The following is a 26,682-nucleotide window of genomic DNA, read 5'->3' on the forward strand; positions in this document are numbered from 1 at the left end:
AAGGAAGGAAGAAAGGAAGAAAGGAAGGAAGGAAGGAAAGAAGGAAGGAACTTAGGACTGTGGGGAAAATTACACAAAGAGAGTTGAAGAATTATCCAGGTAGGCGCCGCCTATCTCTTCAGATAGACTTTTTAGTTTTTCATGGAGTATGCATATAGAATTAATAAGTGACCATAGCACTATCTAGTGTGCTGAGGCTGCTATAACAAAATATTTCAGACTGGTGGCTTCAACAACACAATTCTATTTCTTACAGTCCCAGAGGTGAGGAAATCCAAGATCAAGGGGTAGGCAAGATGTGTTTCATCCTGAACCCTCTTCTTTTGGCTGCTTATAGGTGTGCTCCATAAGACCTCGTCTTTGTTTGCCCACAGGTGGAGAAAGAGAGAGCTCTCTGGTGTCTCTATATTCTATAGACACCAATTCTATAGCATCAGGGCCCCACCCTTACAAACTTCCTTAACCTTAATTACTTCCTTAGAAGCTCCATCACCAAATATAGCCACACTGGGGGTGTGTGTCGGGGGGGGGGGGTTAGGGTTTCAACATACGAGTTATTGGGCTACACAAACTTTCAGTCTATAATAAACAATTATTGACTTATTTGCTAAAGGAAACTTTTCTTATAAGGATATTAATGTTCTATGAGAAAATATCCTTTGATTTCCAATTCCAAATGATTCAAAGGCTGAATATCAAGAATCAAAGAGGAGGGCTGCACTGGTGGCGCAGTGGTTGAGAGTCCGCCTGCCAATGCAGGGGACACGGGTTCGTGCCCTGGTCCGGGAAGATCCCACATGCCGCGGAGCGGCTGGGCCCATGAGCCATGGCTGCTGAGCCCGCGCATCCAGAGCCCGTGCTCCGCAACGGGAGAGGCCACAACAGTGAGAGGCCCGCGTACCAAAAAAAAAAAAAAAAAAAAAAAATAGAATCAAAGAGGAAATTTCTCCTAGACTCCTCAGTAGAATTCTGATGTGCACCTCTTTAAATGATGGTATTCAAGACATTTTAGAGCAATTTTTCTTCCCCTCTGAGCCTTCTGTACTTAAATATAAGCAATCTCAATTTATTGCTCATGTTACATGATATGAGGCATGTCCAGGGAAAGACTTGGAAACCATCAATATTTCTTTTAAAATTCCATATAAGACCCTGGCTATATATGCTTTCCAACAGCCTGAAATTGATTCTTCTCACTGACTTATTTTGAACTACATATAACCCCCCGTGACAAAATAACATGAACGGAAGTAAATATGAGCCCCACAAAATATGGCTAATGATTACTTCTTCATTTATTCAGCAAATATTTGCTGAGTATTCATTATGCATCATAAATTGGTTATTTGTTACTTGGAAGTTCCCTAGTTTATTTCTGTATCCCCAGGGTCTATGATATCCCCATTACGATATCATTTCTTTGTGGTAAGTGTTCTGATGAAAATAAAAAGGTTTTTAGAAGATTACATAACTAATTTATCTGAGGAGATTGGGGACAACTAGTAAAAGAAAATTTCCCCAAAGGAGTGATATTTAAGCACAGACATAAAGAATGCATAAATTTTAATAATTCAAATTAGGGCTGAGGAGGGATAGAGAGATTATGAGACAGAAAAAAGAGCAAATATGAAAGCCCTGAGGACAGAAAATCCTTAACTCAGAAAAGACCAGGAGGGCTGGAACAAAGAGAGAAAGAAGAGTGGCAAGACCAAATAAAAGTAGGTTAAATGATGTGACTAATGTTGTCATTAGTCAACAACTAATGTCAACAACTAATTGTCAACAACTAATGTTGTTCTGTGCCAAGTCCTGTGCTGGAGACTGAGACTAGAGCTGTGACTAAGGCTAGTCTCCCTCAAGGGGCTTAGAGTTTAGTGAGATAATGCACACATTTTATTGAATATTATCTATTTGTCTTAATATTATCTATAATGTCAAAACTGTTGCATAAAAATTCTAAGCACTTAATTTTAAAATGGCTGCCTTTGTTAACAGACTCTAGCAATTTCCAGTAAAATTACAACAAATGCTCTGGAATAACAAAACGACAAAACTAAGAATACAAGTAACTATTTTTATTCAAAATTAATCTGTTGTCAGAATCTGAGAGAAATTTCATGCATAATGGCATAACTGTAATGTGCTATCTGAAAGCAAGCAAGCCTATGCACCTACTATTTACCTGGTCCTTTCTTTACTATTTATTTGATATATACCTTGTATTACTCAGACAAGGAGTAAGGAATGCAACAAGCCACTACTTTAGGAATATCGTCATTTGAAGTATGCCTGGTGCTATTTGTCCACTTTAACTCCCCTTCATGATCTTTCCTTCAACAGTTGGTCCTAAACAGAAACAAATGGGTGTGGAGTATGAAGCAAGGCTTTTAAAATAGAGTCATTCATCCTCCTTGTTGTAAGGCTCATAAGCAAAACATTCCAGGAGGATGAGAAAACAGGAAAATCCGTAACCGAGAAAAATAATAGGGAATACAAACATTTAAATATTTCACCTACTGAGAATATCAGAGAACTAGGTGATAAGGTTATGATATGTTCCTATCGCAGTGCAACTCAACTGCACTATATGGGTAGCATATCCATGGACATTAGTCTATCCACCTGGATATTCGTCCACCCTAGAGAATGCCAAATGCTTTTGGTCCATTCTCTTCTTAAATAGATCTTGGCACAATATCTTTCTATCTTTTGTCAAATTCTGTCATTATATACTCAAATTCAAAAGATTTAATTCTTTTAAAAAAATCAATGGTCATTTCCTCTTTTTGTTTCATATATTTTTCAGTTTTAGAAAATGTCTGTGTTTTCTCTAGTAAATCATTATCAAGTATCCTCTTATATTGGGTATGCTCAAAAAGAAAAATAAATAAATGCACTAAATATAATAAGGAAGGGAAGAAGCCATAAGGACAGAACAGGTTAGGTTGTAGAGAAAACAAGATGATATAAAATGGAAATGCATGCACATATGAAGGACTGGAAAGAAGATTTATAAGTAACACAATAATACAATTGAAGCCAAGTTTAGAGGTAGTGAACAGCTAAGTTACTATCCTTGATACGACTGCCTTTTCCCTTTGCATCATTGTAAAACAAATAAAAGAAAAAATTAAAAAGAAAGAAATGAGAGTGCACTTTTACAAAAAGTGTCTTCAAATAAACACCATCAATCATCTTAATGTTCAAAGTCAAAAGCTATTTTCTCTTTTTTAATATCAAGAACAAGGTACAGGTGTCTACCATAACTTCTTATACTCAAAATTGTATGTGGGGTTCTTGTTAGTATAGTTAAGATAAAAAACAAATTAATATAGGCATTTAAAGCTATAAGTATCTCTCTAAGCACTGCTATAGCTGCATCCATTACTTTATGATTGACTGCATTTTCACTTACATTGTCTCACATTTTCAAAATTTCCTTTTGATTTCTTCATTGAATCCTTGGTTATTGAGGAATGCATTGTTTAATTTCCACATATTTATGAGTTTCCCAAAATTTTTTACATTATTGATATCTAATTTCATCCTATTACTGTCAGAGAATGCACTTTGTATTATTAATACTTTGTATTATTTAGTTTATGCCTAGCCTATAGTATACATTGCAGAATGTTCCATGTGTACTTGAGAAGAATATTTATTCTGCTATTTGGGTAGTGTTGTATACATATGTTAGGTATACTTGGTTTATACTGTTGTTCAAATCTTCTATTGCCCTATTTATTTCTGACTAGTTTTCTTAGCCATTACTGAAAGGAGAATACTGGAATACCAAACCATTACTTTTGAATTTCTAGTTATTATATCCTCAATAATATATTACGTATGCATTGTGTTATACAATTGCTTTTTAAAAGTTAAGAAAAGAGAAAAACTATGCATTTATACTGTCTTTGATAACTACATAATTACTTTTCCTGATGCTCTTTGTTTTTAATGTGGAGTTGAATTACCATCTGGGGATATTTGCTTTTCAGTCTGAAGAACTTCCTTTCCTGTCTCTTTTAAGACATGTCTGCTGGTGACAAATGCCCTCAGTTTTTTGTAATCTGGGAATGTCTCTATTTCATTTTTTTTAAAGATAGCTTTGCTGAATATGTGATCCTTGGTTGAAAGTTTTTGCTTTGAGCATTCTGAATGTGCTAGCCCTCTTCCTTCTGGTGACCATTATTTCTATAAAGATTTAGTTTTTAATCTTATTGGGGTTCCCTTGGAAGTGATGAGTCAATTTTCTCTTGCTTTCAGCATTTTTTTTTTCTGTCTCTTTGTGAATCTCTTTGTGTTTACGTTCTTGATGGTTGTTGAGCTTTCTGAATGTGGAGACTAATGTTTCCAAAAATTTTTGAAGTTTTCAGCCATATTTTTTCTTTTCCTTTCTTTGTCTCCTAGTATTTTCATTTCAGGTATATTTGTGCACTTAATGACGTCCCACATTTTTCTGAGGTTCTCTTCGTTTTTCTTCTTTCTTTTTTCTCTATATTCTTCTTCAGCTGGCATATTTTCTATTGATCTAGCTCCAAGTTCACTAATGCTTTCTTTTGCCAATTCAAATTTAGAGTTTGTAATTTATCATTTTAGTTATTGTACTTGTCAACTCCACATCTTCCATTATGTTCTTTTTTGATATTCTCTATGATATGACATTGTTATCACTCCTTCATTTCCTTCTTCAAAGGTTTACTGTAGTTCACTGAACACGTTTGCAATGGCCCCTTAGAAGTCTTTGGTTAATCTGATATCTGTTTGCTCTCATGGACAGTTTCTTTTGCCTGCTTTTTTGTTTTGTTTTGCTTTGCTCTAGTTTATGGGTCGTGCTTTCTTGTTTCTTTGTATATCCTGTAATATTTTGTTGAAGACTGGACATTTTTAGAGAATATATTATAGCAAATCTGATATTGACTTTTCACTGAAGGCCTGTTACTGTAATTTCCTTGTTTATTTGTTTAATGATCGGCTAGATTACTTTAGTAAAGCCTACTTCCCCTCTGCAGCGTTAAGCCTCTAATGTTTCACTTCAGGGGATCCCAGCCTTGGGTATGCCCACAGTCACCCTCGAATGGCAGTGGTTTTGGCAGGGTTTACTGTCTCTTTCCCTGACTACACCCAAGTTGTTAAACTCCACTGCTTGCCAGATGATTTCTGTATTGTTTTAATTTGGGGCCCTAAATTGTTCTACAGACTAATCCAACCCAATTTGGGCTCCTTCAAAAGGGTAGTTCCCTTGGCAAGTGTTTCAGATTTGTTTTGAACCTGGCAGCCTCCTCTGCCTCTCTTTCCTGGGTTCTTTGCTTCTCCACTGAGGCAAAACTTTGAGCCATTGGCTTCGGAGCTGAATTGGAGACTATGCTGGGCTTCTCTGAGTGACGCCTCTACTGTAGGAGCTGGGCACTTGATGCAAGGGAACAGTAGCCTCAAGTCTTTTGGGCTTGGCTCTCCCAGTGTGAAACCACTGCTTTACAGTCCAGGGCAAGCACAATTGCGGCCCTGTATTCCCTGTGAAGCCTTGCCAAGGTAGAGCCTCTGCTGCACAAGTATAGGCTGTGAAGAAGAAAGGAGCCCCTCTTCTTGGCCATACCAATTCAGAATTTAGTTGATCAATAGGTAGCTAGGAGCAGGGTGAGAACTGGCAACACCTTGCCCTCCAACTGCTAGCTGGGGTTGGGGGGGGTGGGGGGAGCCCTGTGTTCTTGGTTGAACCCGTTTGGAGTGGAGTTTCCATCTCGCAGAGCTGAGAGAAGGGATGAAGGAACTAGGTTCCTACCAGACTCTAATAGATTTTCTTGAATAAACATTTCTGCATTTGCTGCTTGTCTCCAGGACCATTTCCAGAGACACTCATTTTTTTAAATGTTATTTTATAATTCTCCCCAGTTCCACTGGGGAGCAATTCTGTGGAGTTCCTCATATTATCATGCTCCTCACACATATCTCTGTGTTGAGATATATTTTTATAAGTAAAACAAAGGTTTAGAAGTTTACTAGAATTAAAATCAATGCATAAAACAATCAGGTGAACAATGAGATGAAAATATAATTTTAAAAAGGTAATATTTACTAAAGAAACAAAGTACATGCAGTACTAATAGTAAGTGTAAAAAATATGTGAAAATCTCTTGTAGCTAAAATAAAAACATTTTAACATATATTAAAGAAAATAAAGAAACCACAATACTGGTATAGAAGACTAAACATAATAAAGCTGTCAGTTCTCTCAATTTATTTACATCTTAATATAATTTCTACTAAAACTCTTATAGGAATTTTCACGGAACTTGATAATCTCTTCTATATTTGTCAGAGATTAGCAAATGAACAAGTATAGCTGAAATATTCCTAAAGAAGAACACGACAGGGGAAAATACCCTAACAAACATCGAGATTTATTACAAATTTTTCATACATAAAAAGCATGGTATTGATGCAGGATTAGAAAAACAGAGCATTGGAACATGATAGAGAGCCTAAAAGGATGAAGATGCAAAAAAAATTGATTTGTGACTGAGAATTGAAGATCAGTGGGTAAGGGATAAGTTATTCTATAATTAACCTTGGGAAAATCAATAATCAGTACAGAAAAAACCAATTCCATACAATTGTTTAAATGTGAAAGGTAACATTATGAGAACTAATTTTTATATAATTAATAATTTAAAAAATAAGGCTAAATGACAAATCATTAAAGAGATGGATAAAATTGACTACATTGAGATTAAAATTTTAATAAAATGAAAAGGCATCATATGTTTTAAAGAAACAAACCAGAACTTTGTTAAAGATATTTGCAACATGTAGATTGAAAGAAACATGTATTTCAAATACATGAATTTGAAGTGTGTGAAACTGCTAATATTCAATGTTTTTTTGAGTGTTAAAATAATGACAATTCAATTTGGCCTAATGAAATAACTAAATAATTAATAAATGCACGTTCCAATCAAAAATATGGTAAAAAATGAATAGGCAAATAGGGATTTGACTTTGCCTGGAAGTAGCAGGTAAATTTTAGCAAAAATGACTCATATACTCCCTTTACTCAGTCAGTAATTTTCTTTATATAGAAAGGGAGCAACACGTACAGATACCAGGAGTAGTAAAAAATGAGTATGAGTTTGGTCTTAGACCCATCAATGCTTTTCTAAGTAATAAAGGAGATGGTTTTGTTCTGCAATGAGTAATACTTCTGCTGCAGTTTCTAAATTATCATTATAGTTCGTTTTAAAGAGGGAATAATATGCAAAGATAGTTTCTCATATAAATAATGTTGACCACAGAAAGACAAAAGCCTCGTTGTAATTTTATTAATTGCATCTTGAAGAACAATTCCCATCTTCTGTTTTGAACTATGGTATATGAAATCACCCACAAATGTTCCTTGTACTAATTTTAACTGTATTCAGTCTTGTCACACACTTTCTGGAAATGTAACACAGCTATATATTCTGTATCTTTTTTGAGATGGTGTTCTCCTGCTTTTAGCTTAGTGCTATTTCCTTCTATGTCATGGAAATAAAGATGACTAGATCATTTGGAATACCACTGCTTACTTCCACTAGAGACTTCTTTTCACTCTTCAAATTACTAAATAATGAGGCACAACCAGCAATAATTTAGAAAAAGAAATTGTTAACTCAGAGTTTTTTCTTTTTCTTTTCTCTTTAACTGCTTACTAGCAAGGCATTGTAGGTCCACATATATCTTAAACAAAGCAAAACCAAATATAATTTATACATTTATTTTAGGGAATGTCACTTTTTTTTGAATTCTGGTATAGTACTATATGGTACAGAAGATTTAACACATTTACTTAAAATCACTTGAGTGGAATATCTATTCATGTATTTGTGTATTCTGGAAACCACTAGGACACTGATGACCGGGAACTGGACAGCAATGGTTTGGAATGCCTGCCTTAATATTCAACAACGAGGTAGACAAGTGTTCTGGCGTCTGCAAACTTGCCAATATTTGAAAAAATCCCAACTGAAATAATAATTTTGCCCAAATTGTACTATACACATTAACCAAAGTTATGTTTATTTGCTTTTGGCTGGAATATCAGTGTGAAATAATCAGTGTTCCCATGTTGAATAGACCTATGTCTTTCATTAATCAAAATGAGAAAATAGATTAATAATTTATATATATATGTGTGTGTGTATATATATATATATATATATATATATATACACACATATACACACACATATATAGCTATAGTTCATTAGATAGGGACGAATGACAATAAAGAGTTCATTTTGGGGGTGAAATTTTGAGAACAATAGCGCTACCACGGGATCAATCACTTCTCACTGGCCAGTTCTATATCGAGCTGAAGTATGCCATTAAGTATTGCTTAAATGTCCTTAAGTGTTGCTCCAGATAACCAATATACATTTCCATATGATTAATTAATATATTAAAAATGGACCACCTGCTCCTATGACTTTTCATCACTTAATTCTTATTTGTGTAACCACTAGAGGTCTTCTCTGCAGAATTTTAAAATATGTGGCATATCTCCTCCAATTGGCAGTAAATGGGACTTTTGTTACGTGTTAGTGTAAAATGCTCTAGAGCATGAGTAAGTGTTTTTAGGTACCTGTGGGAGTCAAATGCATTGTTTTGTATGCCATACTGTCATATAGTCTACTCTTAACACAAAGCTTTTCAAACATGACTTTCAAATGTGATGAAATTCTGTCACGTTTGCGTTATCAGGACAAACGAGAGAACATTAAACTTATTTATGGGGACTTGGGGTAATTTGTGTCTTCTAAAAGGACACTTGAAGATCATTTTTGTAAAAGAAATCTTTTGCATTTACAAGGTGGTGGTAAAACACAATTAGTTTATCCTGAGACCAAGCTTACTGAACCTGTTAGGGTGTGGATGTTTTGGTCCATGCCAACTGGGAAAGTGGGAAAGGGGAGAGGGAGAGAGCTGGAGTGGTTCAGTGGAGTTGGGATTGTCTTGAGGCTTGCAGAGGATTTATGAACTAGAAAAACAAGTGTTGTTTGGGCAGCCGTTTTGAAATGATGCAAACTATTGTAATTTTCACTTTTTCCAGATAATTCCCTCAGCATTTTGGCAAAGCATAATGGATTCAACCGCCAGAAGCAAGAAGTCTATCTTTTACCAATCATAATCAGTGATAGCGGGAATCCTCCTCTGAGCAGCACCAGTACCCTGACCATCCGGGTCTGTGGCTGCAGCAGTGATGGTGTTGTCCAGTCTTGTAATGTTGAAGCTTATGTACTTCCGATTGGACTCAGTATGGGCGCCTTAATTGCCATATTAGCATGCATCATTTTGCTGCTAGGTATGTATTTTCTTCATAGCCGAATGGTCACCATTTTTCTGGTTCATAAATGACTGTAAAGAAGGACAGAAAACCCTAACCCAGCCTAGAAAACCCTAATTAGCATTCTTTGGAAGAAAAATTCCTTTGTATATACTTCTCCAAGCTTTGAGGTCACTAAGAGAAGGGAAAAAGAAAGAATTGTAATAGTAAATATTCAATTGGAGAGAACTATTCAGTGCCTTTTTTAATCCCATCACTGGTGAAAAGACTAAGCATAATGGTGGTGGAAGTGGGGATGGACCTTTATGTGGTTACAACAGCAACTATTACATTAGAAGGCCTCCAGATCTTCTGATACACACCAGTTTACTTCAATGGGGGCACACATATGTTCAAAATACTCTTTTATCTAAACAATGTATAGATTGGGTTACTGAGTCCATCCAATCACAAAATTTGGTAAGACAAAAACAAACAAACAAACAAAAAAAACCCAAGCAAACAAAAAATACATTTTCTTCAAAACTGCATTATTTCTCAGATATTTTTCTTGATACTACAATCAAATTTAGATGAAGATTGCAAAATAAGAAAAAGTTTTTGTAACTTTTCTACTAAAAAATCCAATTATAAAAATGAGATTAGACAGTGGGAAGACACACAAAAGGAAAGCTATATCTTATCCTGCCCTTAGATGACGGTTAGGTCAGTTTTTACCTTCCTGGTTACATCTGTTCTGTTCACCCAGTACCCTGAGTTGATCATCGTTTCCTGCCACATTTTTTTAATGTCATTAGCCCAAGTTTGGTGTGGCTGATCTGGCTAGTTTTTTATGTGTTCCTCTCCCTTCCCCGACCCGTAGTCCTACCTTACCAGATAGTGGAGTGCTAGCTTTCATACAAGAGAAGAAGTTGCCCATGCAAAGTTGACATTCACCTTAATATATCATTTCATCTGTGAATGGACATTATTTTATTGGAAAGAGTCTTGAAGGACTGATTTAAAAAAAAAACACAAAATGTACTGAATATGATCTATTCAGCTCCTTTTTCTTTATAGAAGAGGGTCATGGAGCCAAAAAGTATTGAACAAACTGCCCAAGACACACAGCAAGTTAGTTATGCTATCGGTGCTGTTTCCCTTTTTGGGCCGTTCACTCTAGAGCTCCTAACGGTATTAAATGTAGCTTTCACCATAAACAAATGCAAACTTGTGCTTTTAACACAGCTTCTTCATCACCATTTAATAAACAGAAGCAACCTGGAATAGAATTCACTCAAAATTCACTGCTCATACTTCAGAAAGGTATTTCACTTAATTCCCAAGTGAATGCATGACAAGTACGTGCTCAATGAGTTTTTAAATAGCGCCCCTCTCTCTTAACATACACGATGCGTTGCTTGTGAAATTATACCTGACTCTGGCTAATCGCTATTTTGTGTTTTTCCTGTAGTCATCGTGGTGCTGTTTGTAACTCTGCGGCGACATAAAAACGAGCCTTTAATTATCAAAGATGATGAAGATGTGCGAGAAAACATCATTCGCTACGATGACGAAGGAGGAGGGGAAGAAGACACGGAGGCTTTTGACATTGCAACTTTACAAAACCCAGATGGAATTAATGGATTTTTACCCCGTAAAGATATTAAACCAGATTTGCAATTTATGCCAAGGCAAGGGCTTGCTCCAGTTCCGAGCGGTGTGGATGTGGATGAATTTATAAATGTGCGGCTACACGAGGCAGATAACGACCCCACAGCCCCACCGTATGACTCCATTCAGATTTATGGCTATGAAGGCCGAGGGTCCGTGGCCGGCTCCCTCAGCTCCCTGGAGTCCACCACCTCAGACTCGGATCAGAATTTTGACTACCTCAGTGACTGGGGTCCTCGCTTTAAGAGACTGGGCGAACTCTACTCTGTCGGTGAAAGTGACAAAGAAACTTGACAGTGGATTAGGAATGAATCAGTGGGAACTGAGCATTCTGTAATATTCTAGGGTCACTCCCCTTAGATGCAACCAATGTGGCAATTTGTTTTAGAGGCAAGTTTAGCACCAATCATCTATAAACTCAACTACATTTTAATGTTGAACCAAAAAAGTAATAATAAAAATAAAAAAGTATATGTTAGGAGGTTATAAATCTTGTGGAGTGTGAATTAAAGTATGTGGAGTGTCTAGAAGTCTTTGGATAGTTGATATTTACCTGACCACCACAGAGATTGGGATCCTGGCTCGTCCTTAGAGAAATGGTTTAAAAAGAGGAAAACATCAAACTTAAAAAGGTGCTTTCTTAGAACAATGGACCTGCAAGAAATTTGCTACTGATATGTGTCTTCTGCAAGGATTTTTATAAATGCAAATGGTTTTTTCCCCTTCACCAATAAGGATCCCGCCACAAATGATAAAGCAATACTTGGTCTGCTGTACACTCTGACTTTCTGGAGCTTTGGGAGGCCTCCTAGATTATACGGTACAGTGACCACACCTTGTACATAATTGTTGGCCCCATTCATCAGAGACTGAATAGCATCTTTAAATATTGTGTCGAGCCTTAAAATATTCACATGCTTGTAATCCATTCCAGGGTGGGGACTGCCAACTCAATAGTGGGAGAGGAGAAATCCCATTCAAACAGGCTTGTTCTCTGGAAGCAGGATTACTCATTCCCCCCGGTTCATCTTCTCCCACAAGGACACAAAGATAAACTGTGTCACACAGTGGACTACATAAGAGACAGATGATTTTATTGCTAGCGCGTGAATTTATTTGTTTAATCCTCGAAATAAATATTTTATTGATGTCCATTAATGCTTTTATTTATTAAGGTTGGTAATCTATAGATTAAGGGACTATATGAAAAAAAAACCTAAATTATATCTATTAATAATACTTTAGATTGTTTTATATAAATATATATACAATGACTGTTTAATACATGTACATTTTGATGAGATGAGTATGGCAGGCAATATTATCAAAAGGGAAGCTAATAGTCTCTTTAGAGTAGAAAGTGTTATTGTGACTGGTGATGGCAGGAACAGCATTTTCCCAGAGAAACTTTTGGACTGTTTTCTATTTTCTTCATAATCCTAGTATTTGGTGTTTTTACTACAAGCACAAACATCTGAAAGTATATTGATTCATGTGAATATTTAAACTCTAGACTTTTAGATGCCTACATAATGCCCTGCCCAATAAACATGCTTCAAGTTGCCTCCACAGTTTTAGAGCAGGAACTGATTTGTACATAATTTTACTGCTTCTGTTTTTAGCACTTCTCTCCCTGATCTTCATGGTGATGCACAGAATGTCTTAGACTCCAAAAGAGAACAGCACTAGAAGATGTGAGCATATTCAATTTCTAATGCAAACCTGCCATTTAGGAGTAGAAAATGTATGATAAAACTCAAGTACTACATGCAGATCATTTTAATTTTCTACTTTGCTTTAATGCAATATTGTTTATTTACTCCATGTATTGTATTCAGAGAAACTCCTGTATTGTTTCCTACTTTGTGAAATATATTTTTATAAATATCTTTGTTGTCATCACTTTTTTTTCCCATCAGATGAAGATCGATTAACAGAGTCATCAACTCTAATTAGAATTCTAGAACGTTCAACTAAATTATCATAAGGATCACTTTTATTTGTAAGCGTCTTCATTATAAAGAACCAGAAATGAGAAATGGTTTGGCAATGATCACACAGCAAGATACCAACAGGGACATTAAAGAAACACAGTGTATGTAAAGGCTAGTCCAGCTGTGCCAGTTGGGTCCTCCTGGAAGCAAATGCTAAATCAGAGTTAGGAGTAAAAGATAAAAGAGAAAGGAAACAGGATTGAGCAGGGAAAGTTTTCATACAGGAATGCAGATTTTAAAACTTGTAAAAGTAGAGAGATTAGGAAGCAGGATTTGACAAGAGAGCCTTAGACTGCTAAGCAGACAAATCTGCTGACAAATCTGACAAATCTTGGCAAGGCAAATCGGGGATTTTAATGGAATCCTGTTAGACGAGTCTCTCATTGGGAAAAAATAGACTCCAGGTACTTCCCTGGTGGTCCAGTGATTGAGAGTCCACCTTCCAATGCAGGGGGCGTGGGTTTGATCCCAGGTCAGGGAACTAAGATCCCACATGCCACGGGGCAACTAAGCCCGTGTGCCCCAACTAAAGAGCCCATGGGCCTCAATGAAAGATCCCGCAGGCCGAAATTAAGACCTGATGCAGCCAAAAATAAATAAATAAATAAATGTTAAAAAAGAAAAAAAATAGACTCCAGTTGCCCTGCCATCTCAGTCATTGGCTTGGGGCTGCCTGAGAAAAGTATGGCTTTGGCTAGAAAACCAAAGGCACCAACTTCTGGAGGCTGACTCCACTGTGATTTTTATGAAGTTTGACTATTATACCTAGAATTTACAACTACCCAGTGCTCAGTGACTTAACTGACACCTTATTGAGTTTCTCTGAGAATAGTTCGTCTTTAGTGCTTATCATCATGGCTATTGAACACTTTTCCATGAAGTTAAAATGATGGCCCAAATTGACTTTAAAATACACCAGGACTTGGCACAGTGACTAAAGCAAATACTTGGTGAATGCAGATCATTAATGGTAGTTTTAGTAGTAACCAATACTAATATTCTGACTATCTCACATTCTAAACCAAGGCGAGATTATTACTTCACTTATCTCTTGCATACCAGACTCATTTCTAGTGTACCTTTCAGTGAAATGGCATAGGTTAGAGACATATAAACACGTCTAAGAAAAATTACACTAGTTTTCAGGAGTATGAAATCCATATCTTCCAATCTTGGCAATCAATAAAATAATCTTCATATGGTGATTTTCAAGGGCAGGAGATAATATCTGGTATACCAGTTGTCCAATCTTATCTCAAAATTTACTTTGCCCAGAAAGAGAGAATGAAAGTGTGATTTTCTTGTTGATTTTCTTTGTCACCATCATGCTGACTGTGCTTAATAGCCCATTTAAGGTTTTTTTAATATGGAATCAAGTAAATGATACCATGTTCATATAGGGATGAGCTATACTTTTAGAGCACCCTGAATTTAATAAAGATCTGAGGAATATACACACACACTCTCACACACACACACACCCCTACCTTGACTTCAAGTACTTTTTACTTTGGCAATAGAGTTGCTAAAATTTCCTGAACCAAAAGAGGTTGATGGGGTTCCTAAACTTTTAGGGTTTGAGTATGCCATACACAACTCTTTAAATAATGCATTTTTTAACTTTATTAAAGTGACTATTTTTGTCTCTGTGCATTGTTTTCTGTCGCAGCAATACTGACATATGTCTTACATATTACATGTGTGGTTATTTGGCAAAAGAAATGCTCATTCAGTCCATAGGCATTTTAATGTGTCTGTAGGTCTTCATTGTATCCCAAGCATCAGTCTTTTTTCATTCTTGAAACTTATCCCTGCCCAAGGGTTCTCTGCCTAATGGAGAAGAACCAGTGAGTTGGAACCAAGTGAGACAAAATTATCTCCCTCTGCCTACTTCACAATTCAAGGTCCCTGCCTGGGGAACTAATGCATCCCTGGGTGACTGGACACCACATGGGATCAATTCAGCCTCACCCCTGTTCACTATTCGAACAAATCAAATGACAAAAATGTCTTTTAAACATCCATATATGTAGACTAAAGAGTACTGAAGCCATTCTTTATAATCATCTTTTATGAGTATACTAATAAGATTAAAAATAGTTTATAATAGGATGATTAAAATATGCTAGAAATTAAATTCAAGTTTAGCCTGGCCACGCAGAATTGTGATTTCTAGAGTATGGACTTTACAGTAAAAGTGTTTTGGAGAAATGTGTGGGTAAGTGTTTGTATGTATATAAAATAAAACTTAGATTCACTGGCATCACCAGTGAAACAAGAATGTTGAGAAAGAGCCAAGTGTGTCTTTGGGAGAGTTTTTTGCTTAATCAGATGCTTAACGTAAGACAAGTCTCTGCACGAGACTTGGAAATCTCGTAGGAGCAGCAAGACTCCACACTGAGACCCAACAGAGTTCTGGGCTATGCTGAATTCTGGAGAAGGAAAAGCAGGTGCTGAGAGCTAAGTAGCCAATTACTCTTTATAGCCACATAAGACAGGAGGCAAGCAGGCCTTTCCAACAAGTTGTATTATGCGATCACTGGCTTTGCAGGGAATCTCACGAATGTATAACCTTCTGATTGCCTTTTTGATTGAAAGTTCCATCTGAGATCAGGGCAGTGCAACCAGTAATAAGATTTCAAAAAATCCCATCACTGGCACTGTTGGAAGGGCTGAGCATGACTGAAATCCCATCACTGTCAGTCAAAAAATAAGGTAACAGTGGGCATCACTATAAAAGTGATATAAATTCACAATTTAAACATGAATATCAACACTGAAAAGACTATATATAAACATATATATTTATATACACATATATATTTATATACACATACTCAAGGTTTTAGAAATAAATTTATATTTGCAATTTTTCATCTCCCAATCACACGCTACCAAAAACCTGGAATGGTGGCTTTTTGTTTTTCTGAATCTAACTTTGAAAGAAATTGGATTGAAGGTAAAGGATTTTAAATGCCGGTTTTTATTTAAGAATGAAATAATGACTCACAATACCTGAAATTAGAATGAAATGCATAACATTGTAAAGCTGGATTAGATTTCTTTAAATATTGTTCTGTAGAGACAATAATTGTAGAATGTATTTTGCAAGGAATATAGTTTTCAACATATTTTTATTTTCCTCTATTCCAGTACTTTTTAAAATTTTTGCTATACAAAGCTTCTTTGCAAAGTTACTCAGCTGGCCAGACCATGTTGCATGTATTGTTGTCATTGCTGTTATTGCTGTTTATGATGATTGTAGAAGACAGAAATTCTATGAGTAAAGTAGACGTTTATTTTCATTATTTTCTTCTTAGTCAAGACACATTTATATATCACCTGGTATACTTTTTGTTGTTATTGTTTAAATGATATACTCTTGACATTAAAGATATTCTAGTCCCAGTATTTTCCACCCAGTCCTAGTATTATGGGGGTCATGCCACTTAAAATCCCCCTGACTTGATGGTCTATCTATAAGAGAATTGTGTCTCCTACAAATATTGAGCCATCACCCTGCTCAACAATCGGGTTATGTAGTTGATATGGAAAGATTACATGAGATGATGAGATAGCATCTCCAAACATATTTCTTTTATTTATAAATTTGAGCTAATGAATCTCATCTAAGCTAATTGTCAAAACATTCTTTTTCTATGGTCTTGTCAACTGTTATTTGCGTCAAGGTTTAAACTTAGGTTGGTCTGACATTAAAGCCCGTGACTTTCGACTAAACAACATTTTCTGTAATTATCATGTGAGGCTCGTAATGATAAGAAATAGAAACTAAGTTACATACAGTGATATGGAAGAACTGAGGAGGAAGAAAGTGACGCTAAATGGGAAGTCTTCATGGAGAAGTTTTAAAATAAGATGAGAACTGAAGCAACAGTAATCACAGCTTTTCAAACACCCAACACTAAGAGGAGGAAATTATCAAAAGATCACATTTATAGATTAATGACATTTTTATGGACATTCAGAAAGATCTGGAAAGTGAGTGCTCATAGGAACTCTAGGTTTGCCTAAATTGAGGCATGTTTTGGGGATGAGAAAAATGAGGTTCAGAGATGTCTTAAGGGATTTTTCATGGTTAAATTACACTTCTAATAAGTGAAAGAGGCAGGAATCAAACTCTGGTCTTCTAGTTCATTGCTAGGACTGTGAAGTTGTAAGTGTTTTTGTGTGCATGCTCCCCCCTCTTTTATTTACAGAAGTTTCATCTGGGTTGCAAGGCAGGTAGGCATTTGCTGGAGGAATTGGTATTTGGTTCTCTCCTCCCCCAACTTGAGTTACCTGCCATCATCTGACACACATCTTGAGTGTAAGTATTATCTCTTGCAAGTATCTTTATTAATAGATCATAGGTACCTCTATTATTACCCACAGATGACAGAAGAAGGGTTGTTATAAGGAATAGCACAGGATGCTGTCTGAGAAGGAAAATGGTAGAAAACAAAGGCTTCAATGAACCCAGAGACTCAGACAAGAAAAGAAAATGAAAGATCATTGAAGGTAAATTTTAATTCCTTCAGATCTCCTCTGTTCATGCAAAGATATCCAGGGCCACTCTGTGACTCCTCATAAAAATCAGCTGGGGTTTAACAGCTACGGTCTAACTGAACACAACAGGAGTTACTGGGATCCTTCTCTCTCCCTAATATGTGCATTCACTCATTGTCACTTCACCTAATGTTATTTTCTAGGTTTTCTTTAATTCAACCTCTAAAGTTTGAGAATTATTACACATTTGTCAAGTCTAATTGTTTCATGAGTGAATGGACTATCTAAGCCCAAGGACAGAGCTACAAATAACCATATTGCAAATAAACTTAAAAAAAAAGCATCTTTCTAAATTTTTTACAAATATGTGCTAGCTTCTATAATCATAAACCATTTGCCTTGCCTTTCTAAGACATGGAGTCGGATTGGATCAATTATAGAAACAAATAAATAATAAAACATTAGATTTGTCTATGCTGTGGAAAAGGTAAATAGACAGTTCTATAAAAGTTCAGAGAAATAATATCTAACCCTGCCAAGGCACACTGTACTGCTAGAGACTATGTTATAGTGAGTCTTGGACGGAGCAGATCAGTACTGTGGGAGCATCAGTAAGTAAGGTCAGGCTAGGTCCAGGCACTTGAAAAGGAATTGTGCTGCTGGGATAAATCTCTCAACGGACTTTACTGTCAGTGCTTCTTACTATATGAAATTCCCCATATGACAAAACTTCCAATAACCTTATTTATTTTACAATATATGCCTAAGATTTCCACTAATCTGAGTGCTGAGAATACAGCAGTAAATAGAACGGGATGTGTGAGGGGTCTGTTTCTTCAAAGACTTGATGGTACAGGAGAAATGTAGATGAGCAGAAGTAAGGAAAAAAAAAAAAGATGATACAATAGAACATAAAATGGATGGGACACTAGATGTTATTCATAGAATGGACAGAGTGATATTTGAGTTGCTACGTGAAATCACCATGATAAGAGCAAACTACAGTAAAGGTCTAAGGAAATTTTGTGTTAGCTGTTCTGCTGCGCTAAATCAATGGGCAAGAAATGAAAATGATGCCTAGATAAAAGTAGATGAGGGTGAAAGTGACACAATATGATGTGGAGAGTTGGGGAGAGACCATACTATACAAGTCCTTCTTAACCAGAATAAGGAGCTCAGATTTACTTTACATCAAAGGCAATTGAAGGGATCTAAAGGTAAAGAAATGATATGATCTGGCTTATATTTTTAAAAAGATCACTGCCTCCTCTAATCAACCACAGCAGAGGAATAACAGAATTTAGAGTCCTGGGGAAAGCCCTACATGGAGTATGTAAAGGAGCTTCTAGAAAATGTTACTATACTTTGATTCTTCTTTATATCAATACATAAATGACACAATTAGTCTCAGGCAGAAAAAGTCCAGCCAGTCTGATTATTTTATTTCTTTAGCCTTCTAGAAAAGAAAAGGAAAAAAAAGGAAAAAAAAAGAGCCTCCATATTAATGAGCTCACTGCTGGCTGGCGTATGATGGGTTCACTTACTGGAAATATTTCTTAATGGAAATGAAGAGTGAGATCCTGAAATATTTATCTATGATTATCTTAAAGCAAGGGAAAAGGTCACATATGGCTTTATATCATAACCATAATACATTGTCCAGGAAGCATTCCCAAGGTGTCCCTTTTCTTCAGAGTGAATGCTAATTCTCAAGGGAAGAGGAATTTTGGTCTTTGTGGTTTAGCTATGATTAAAAAAAATAAAAATCAGAAAAAGACACACTCAAAAAAATCTTTTTTTTTATTGCCAATTAATGATAAGTCCATCTGGTTCTCTGTAAGTTGAGGAGCTTGGCACTTAATAAATGCTGGGTGCATAGAACTGAAGTGATATCAGTCTGGAGGAAAACATCTTATATTTATAAGACATTCTTATATAAAAAGCTATTTTAAAAGGATGTACCTTACTTGTTATGCACTTATTATGCTATAAGATGTCATGGGGGTTGGCCAAAGACAATAAGATTCAATTCCTGTCTGTGAGAGCATCCAGTCTTCTGTGGTAGCATAACACAACTTTTTTTTTAATCACAGCATTGGGATTTGAAACAAATTTTAGCACTTTCAAATTGTTATAGGAGCACTGAGTCAAAATAAGTAATGCTTCTTGAGTTTTGGGAAAGGTACAAAAATATTTATCAACGTATGCAATACAGAAAAAGTTATTCAGTTAGTATATAGGTGAGAGATGGAATGTACAAGCAAAAATAATATCACAAGTGAAAAGCAGGAGGGCATGACAGACCCAAAGAGCCTCAAGAAGACATAGTATGTATCTTAACACCTGGCAGGGATAAACCAAGAACTGACCATTACAGACCCATTTATTTTTCCCGTAAAAGATCAATGGAAGGCTTCCCTGGTGGCGCAGTGGTTGAGAATCTGCCTGCCATTGCAGGCGACACAGGTTCGAGCCCTAGTCTGGGAAGATCCCACATGCTGTGGAGCAACTAAGCCCGTGCGCCACAACTACTGAGACTGCACGCTAGGGCCCATGAGCCACAACTACTGAGCCCGAGGGCCACAATTACTGAAGCCTGCGCACCTAGAGCCTGTGCTCTGCAACAAGAGAAGCCACCGAATGAGAAGCCCACACACCGCAATGAAGAGTAGCCCCTGGCTCGCTGCAACTATAGAAAAGCCTGCGTGCAGCAACAAAGACCCAAGGCAGCCAAAAATAAAAATAAATAAAATAAATACATTTATTAAAAAAAGATCAATGGAATTTAATAGTGTATTAATAAGAAATATATCTTATTTTAATATGGTTCATTCTGTGAATATAAAGATAATTTAGTATTATATTTAATTGACTATCAAAGACAAAAACATCATTGCACATTTATATAGATGCATTAGAAAAATTCTGATAGACTTCATGATCTACGTAATGTTTAAAAAAAGAAAAAAAAAACCTAAGTAATAAGCAGAGATGGGAAGTTCTTTAAGTTAATAATCTACCCAAATCCTATAGCAAATAAAATATTTAATAGAGAATTGTAAGGTACATTCCTTTAATATGGAGATAAGAAAAGAATGGCTGTCCTCACTTCTTTGGTTCAATATAATATTGTGGAGCCTGGCTACCACCGTTACACAAAGAAAATCAAAAACAGAAACAAAGACTTAAAGATTTATGGAAAAAAGTAAAGAAGTGTCCTTAGTTGCAGGTGACATTACCATATACATAGAAAAGTTAACAGAATAAATAGACAAACTTAATACTAAACAGAGTTCAGCTGAGTGATATATCATTGATAAAAGGACTTAAAATGTTAAAGATGTCAATTATTCTAAGCATCAATCTATAATTTTCATTCCATTACAATCAAAATTATAGCAGAATTTTGTGACCAACTCAACATCTTTTTTTTTTCAGATTTGATTTCAGTAGTTATAGAGCTCCATTCTTCAACATAAAACTTAGTAAGACTAGTAGAGAGCGGAGGAGGGAAGGGTATTTCTCACACTTACAGATAAGAAAGACTTACTACCAAGTTGTGAAACTAAAATGAGAAAACAACAACAACAAAAGCAATAAAAAATAAATCTATGGCATTCCTGTTGCAGGTGCAGAAGCATACTCAAGTAGGTGAACTAATAATCGAACTAAGTATAGCCAGAAAAAATGGAAATGTGAAAACAATAAGCTATTACTTCAAACTCATGAGACAGGTCTAAAAAGGTGGATATGGCCAAGTATTGGTGAAAATATAAAAAATGAGAAGCTTTGTACAGTACATCTACCTTATGATCCAGCAATGCCATTTCAGGGTATAAACCCCAGAGAAATTCTTGCACAGATTCATAGGTAAATATACATAATATTATTCATTCTACTGTATTTTTTTTTAAACAAGATGCTGAAAGCACTGTCACTGTATTCATCTACACAAGGAGAATGGATATTAAGGGCTACTATGGGGCATTTAGAAGTAAAAAAATAAATTCACATAGTCCCATGTATATCAATTTTGAAAATACTGTCAAGTGAAAAAACATAAAATAGAGAATGATCTTTATGGCACCATAACATCTATACTAATTAAAAACGGATTCACACAAATATACACTTTACAAAGGACACATATCCAAGAATATTTACTACTGCATCACATGAGAAAAAAGAATGACCCAACTATTTGCATTGAGTTTCAGTAAGGAAATGAATATATAAACAAAAATAAAATGAATAAGATGATTACTGTGTATGGAAAACAATAAATAACATATGTCTTGGACTTAGTGTTCAGTAGAGAAAAAACATTAGGAAGAGGATGAGTGGTGTTTTGATTATGAAAGTGCAAACGTGCTAAGAAGTCTACACATAGATGGTGAAATCCAGCCTATGGGATTTGTTCTGCAGAACAACAGGAACCCATATGATTTTGTTAAGTATTCTGAGTAAAAGGTAAATTTTCAAATATATTTCACATTTGGTGATTTGCTCCAACTATCCATCCCCCTCTTAGAGGTCACAATCAACATTTGCAAACTAAAGACTCTTAGAGGGACTTACCTGGTGGCGCAGTGGTTAAGAATCTGCCTGCCAGTGCAGGGGACACGGGTTCGAGCCCTGGTCCAGGAAGACCCTGTATGCTGTGGAGCAACTAAGCCCGTGCACCACAACTACTGAGCCCACGTGCCACAACTAATGAAGCCCGTGTGCCTAGAGCCTGTGCTCCACAACAAGAGAAGCCACCGCAATGAGAAGCCTGCGCACCCCAACAAAGAGTAGCCCCCGCTCACTGCAACTAGAGAAAGCCCGCAGGCAGCAACAAAGACCCAATGCAGCCAAAAATAAATAAATAAATAAATAAATATATAAAGACTCAGAAATCCTATTGCAATGAAAATGTTTAATCTGTTTATTCCAGGATTTCTCAAATATAATTAATTTTTTAAAACTGAAACACCAAATTCACATACACACAAGCCCTGTGACCATAGCAGAGACCAACAGGAAGAAGAAAGACTCCTCTTCTTCTGTCCTAGCAAGTACTCAGCCAATTAAATGAAAAACCATGGACTCTTTGTTTACTATAGTCCTCCCAACTTCCTTTTTCCCTCTATAGAAGAGTTCTCCTTACCTTGCTGTGTAGGAACTTAAACATGGCTCACCAAGTTTGCAGATCCTGAATTGCAAGTCGCAGCTGATCCTGAATAAAGCCACCTTTGCTGGAGAAATATCTGGTAGTCTATCAGGTCAACACAAGATGGAGGCTGTAATCCAGAGAAGAAGATGGAAAGGAATTGGTATTTGATAAGAGGGGCACTATTTTCTCACCTGTAATAAGAAGGAACAATGAATGGACTATGCATTTACACATTCTAAAAATAAAAATAATAGTTTTTTGGGGTTATTTTGGCCATGCTGCATGGCATGCGGGATCTTAGTTCCCCGACCAGGGATCAAACCCACGCCCCCTGCATTGGAAGCACAGACTCTCAACCGCTGGACTACCAGGGAAGTCCGTAAAAGTATTTCTTAAAATCTTATTATGCTTATAACTACTGTGCTGGACACACGCAGGTTAGGAAGACCAATGAGGTTACTGCCTCATGGAACTTTCATTTAGTAGCCATTTCAGACAGATGAAGGAAAGCAGAATTTCCCACCCCAAAATTTGCCTCTTTGGCATAAGGATTATTTTAGGCTCATTATTTATTTATTTATTTTTCATTTGTTTCTTTCTTTTCTTTTTTTTTTTAGGCTAATTATTTTTAAGAAACAGCAGACATAGGAAAGGCTCTAAAAATTGAGTAGAAGTTACCTTTTGTTAGAGACATTTACGTTTATAAGGGAAATCTCCATCCGTAAGGGTGTTGTCCTCTCAGTACCAGGAAGAGGAGTTGCCTAAATATCTAGACTCTCTTATCAATGAAGAAAGGAGGGACTTAAATCAATCTGCATAACAACCACACACTTACTTACTGTACTTTTCCTGGTAACCTCCGGAAACTGTCTCTCCTTCCCCACCCCCAAGACCTTTCTTTGGTCTTTAGCTAGAGATGTTATTTAAGGTGATGGCTTGGGCCATTTGGGGGGAATTACTTAGTTTTCCTGGTTCTCTCCCATGTACATAGGTGCACAGGAGGTATACGTGTTATTAAACTTCTGTTTTTGTTTTTGTTGTTGTTGCTAATGTCTTTTTGTTACAGATGGGTCTCAGCCAAGAACCCAGAAGAGTGAAACAGCACTTAAAACAATGACCAGCTAAACTGGTTTTGTCTCCTTACATAGGTTTATTGATTAATCAAACCTTGACTTATTTTAGAGACAGCACTGAGAATGTGCAAGACAGGAACTCCTGTCTCCAGCATGACCTAAGGAACCAAGCATTTCAGTCTACAAAACTCATAGAATGGAAATGTTGTCACCGGAGCCCTTTACAAAGCAAGAAGTGCTTCAATAAGGACAATCTAGCTTCTATCAGCATGAGTAACTTATACGGACTTATTCAAAACTGGCCAGTCAGCTTCCAAGTTTGAAATTCCCCTAACCCCTTAAATTTCACCCTGGACTCTGGATCAAGGAAGAGATTTGAGCCCTGCCTCCTGTCTCCTTGCCAGCTGACCTTGCAATAAACCTCCTTCTCTTCTCTAAAGTCGGTGCCATAGTATTGGCTTCTATGCATATTAGGCAGGGAATCCTAGCTGGGTAACAAGGGTAGAGGAAAAATGATTTTTCCTCCCTCACACAGATGATAAATAAACAAAAGTAAACAAATAAATGGAATGCCTTAAAGACAAAAAGGCAGTTTAGATGGAATGAGAGTAATGAGAGACGAGAGTTTAGATAGAGCAGTCAGAGAGGGCCTCTCTGAGGAGGTGGCATTTGTGCAGAGACCCAAGTGCGGGTATGAGCTGTGCTAAAATCTGAAGGAGGAATGCAGAGGAAAGCAAAGAGAAAAGGAGATCAGAGAGAGGAAAGTCCCATGATGCTGTTTCTAAACAAAAGCAAGTTTATGCCTCAGCAGGAGGCAGGTGCTTTTGCAGCTACTTGGGGTTAAAATAACTTAAAAAAAACCAAAACTCTAATGTCAGTTCATTTTAAAAAGAAATCTACTAGCAGCCCACCCTGAGGCACTTGACCATGGATTCCCACATCATGCCTTTCTTTTTTTCTGAGCATTTTGAGGTAAATCTCTACACGGTGTACTCTATGTCCCTGTTTTAATATTCTGTTTAATCTTTAAAAAAAAAATATCACCTGGGTGTTGTGCAAAGCTTGTTCTCAAACCTACTGCAAACATTACTCCAGTCTCCAATAACTGGTGAAATACTGCAACCTGATGTTTCAGCTGCTACAAAGTTCCTGGTTCCTTCAGGAATGTTTTACATTTCACTGGTGTAATGATAGAGATTATGATTATCTACAGTATGTAATCACATCCATTAATAGTAACAGCACATTTTTACATTAATTATAATGAGAATTAATGGGTAGTTATATGGATTTTCGGCTACAAGGAAAAATTTTGGTACCAAGTACTCTTGTATAGCCAAAAATGAATTTATGCATAAATTTACTTTGGTAATTATTTTAGGAAATAATGAGATTTCAAGTTCCAGTTACCATGAATTATGGAAATTAGAAAAAATATATATATATAGAGAGAGAGAGGGAGAGAGAGAGGGAGAGAGAGAGGGAGAGAGAGAGAGAGAGAAAGAGAGAAATTGGGCTTTGGAACTCTAAAGGGAAGGAATTTTATTGTAAGAGGAGGCAGTTTGGCATGGAGGTTAAGGAGGTAAAGACAGATGGACCTCAATTAAAACCTAATATCTGCCACTTATTGGCTCTTATTTAAACTTCTCCACCCTTGGTTTCTTCCTCGTTTGTAAGTTAGGACTCACGATAATGACTGCCCTGAGCTGTACAAATTTAAGGAGATAATTCTGTAAATTTTCAGCATGCTGCCTGGTATATCATAAATACTCAATAAATGGTAGTTGCATATATGGAGAATAGGGAGGCGGGTTTATGTAATAAAGCCTTAGGAAATGTATATATGTATTTTCCCTAAAGGTCTAAGAGAAGGTAAACTCATTTAGAGCTATATTCTTTGATATCCACAAGAGAATATGGACCAAATATAAGTGAGGCTGAGAGAGCCAGGCGGTGAATATGGAAATGATATTTCATGGCCCATAAAATCAGAAAGGCATCACAATTTTGAATCGAACACCAACCACAATTAGAAAATAAATTCCCTCCTGGCATGCATATTATCCCTAATAAGGCAAAATGAACTTACAAGCATCTCACTAAAACACAGGGGAGTGAGATACTAAAATTCTTTAGGTGCCCAGGCCTGGTTAAAAGAGATTAATGTGTGATAGAAATTATTACTAATTTAGGACTTGCAAAATGCCTTCAAATGTTTACATGAAGCCTTACTCCCTAAATATTTCTCAATCTCTCTCTCCCTCACCTCCCTCATACTTATGTTTCTCAGTGCAACTACTCTTGCCTGGAAGGGTTGCAGAATATTTCTTCCCATGATGGGAAGAGATGGAGCTTTTTCTACATTTTGAAGTACTCAAAATCTTAATTATCTCAGTTTCATTTATTAAAACACCCAATCCTCATGGCAACCATTGTGGTAGTCAGGGCAGGGGCTGTTAGTCCCATTTTTGCATCTGGCAAATATTCGCCTTGAATTCTATTAAGATACATTCTCCTTCCTTCACTCAATTAATCATAAGGGTCTCTCCATTCTTTCAGACCATAAAAACAGAAGGCAAAATAACTGTACAATCAGGGTGGTCATTAACAATTCTCTGTGTGAATTTGTCTTTCTTTCATCCACTGCCTCAATTAAGAACACATCAGCATTATGAAGAAAAGAAAACACCTTGACATTTTCCAAATCTTGACAAAGCACAGAGCCTTCAATAATGTGATTTGCATTCCCTCCTGTATTTCCTACTGCAGGGTCTATTAAATGTCCCATGCAGATGGCTGTCAAGCAGGCCTGGGAACAATGTTGCATACAAAAATCTCCCTGGTGGATCCAGGAAAGGCACCCTCTGTCTTCCGCCTGCAGACTTGAAATGGCTTCTGCTTGAAGCCTTTTTGCCTTCATTAGTGGAAAATTTGCTTCACATTTGGAGACATGAACTCAAGGGATGCAGGCTAATGTTC

General features: G+C 36.5%; 1 protein-coding gene across 2 annotated transcripts in view; it reads left to right on the plus strand.

Moving 5' to 3' along the window:
• Window positions 1-11,932, plus strand: part of CDH8 (cadherin 8) — a gene marked incomplete at both ends in the record, with an annotated part of 366,396 nt that extends 354,464 nt beyond the window's left edge. The window contains 3 exons of one of the 2 annotated variants that reach the window (XM_082862070.1): window positions 9,089-9,340; window positions 10,776-10,958; window positions 11,910-11,932. In XM_082862070.1, coding sequence (XP_082718196.1) covers window positions 9,089-9,340; window positions 10,776-10,958; window positions 11,910-11,932 — 458 coding nt within the window. Of the gene's footprint in view, window positions 1-9,088; window positions 9,341-10,775; window positions 11,270-11,909 lie in introns of those variants that run through there. The other variant, XM_082862069.1, reaches the window with a different exon arrangement.
• Window positions 11,933-26,682: the final 14,750 nt, after the last annotated feature.

This window comes from Leucopleurus acutus (genome assembly GCF_964270905.1).
Source record: "Leucopleurus acutus genome assembly, chromosome: 20".
NCBI lineage: Eukaryota > Metazoa > Chordata > Mammalia > Artiodactyla > Delphinidae > Leucopleurus > Leucopleurus acutus.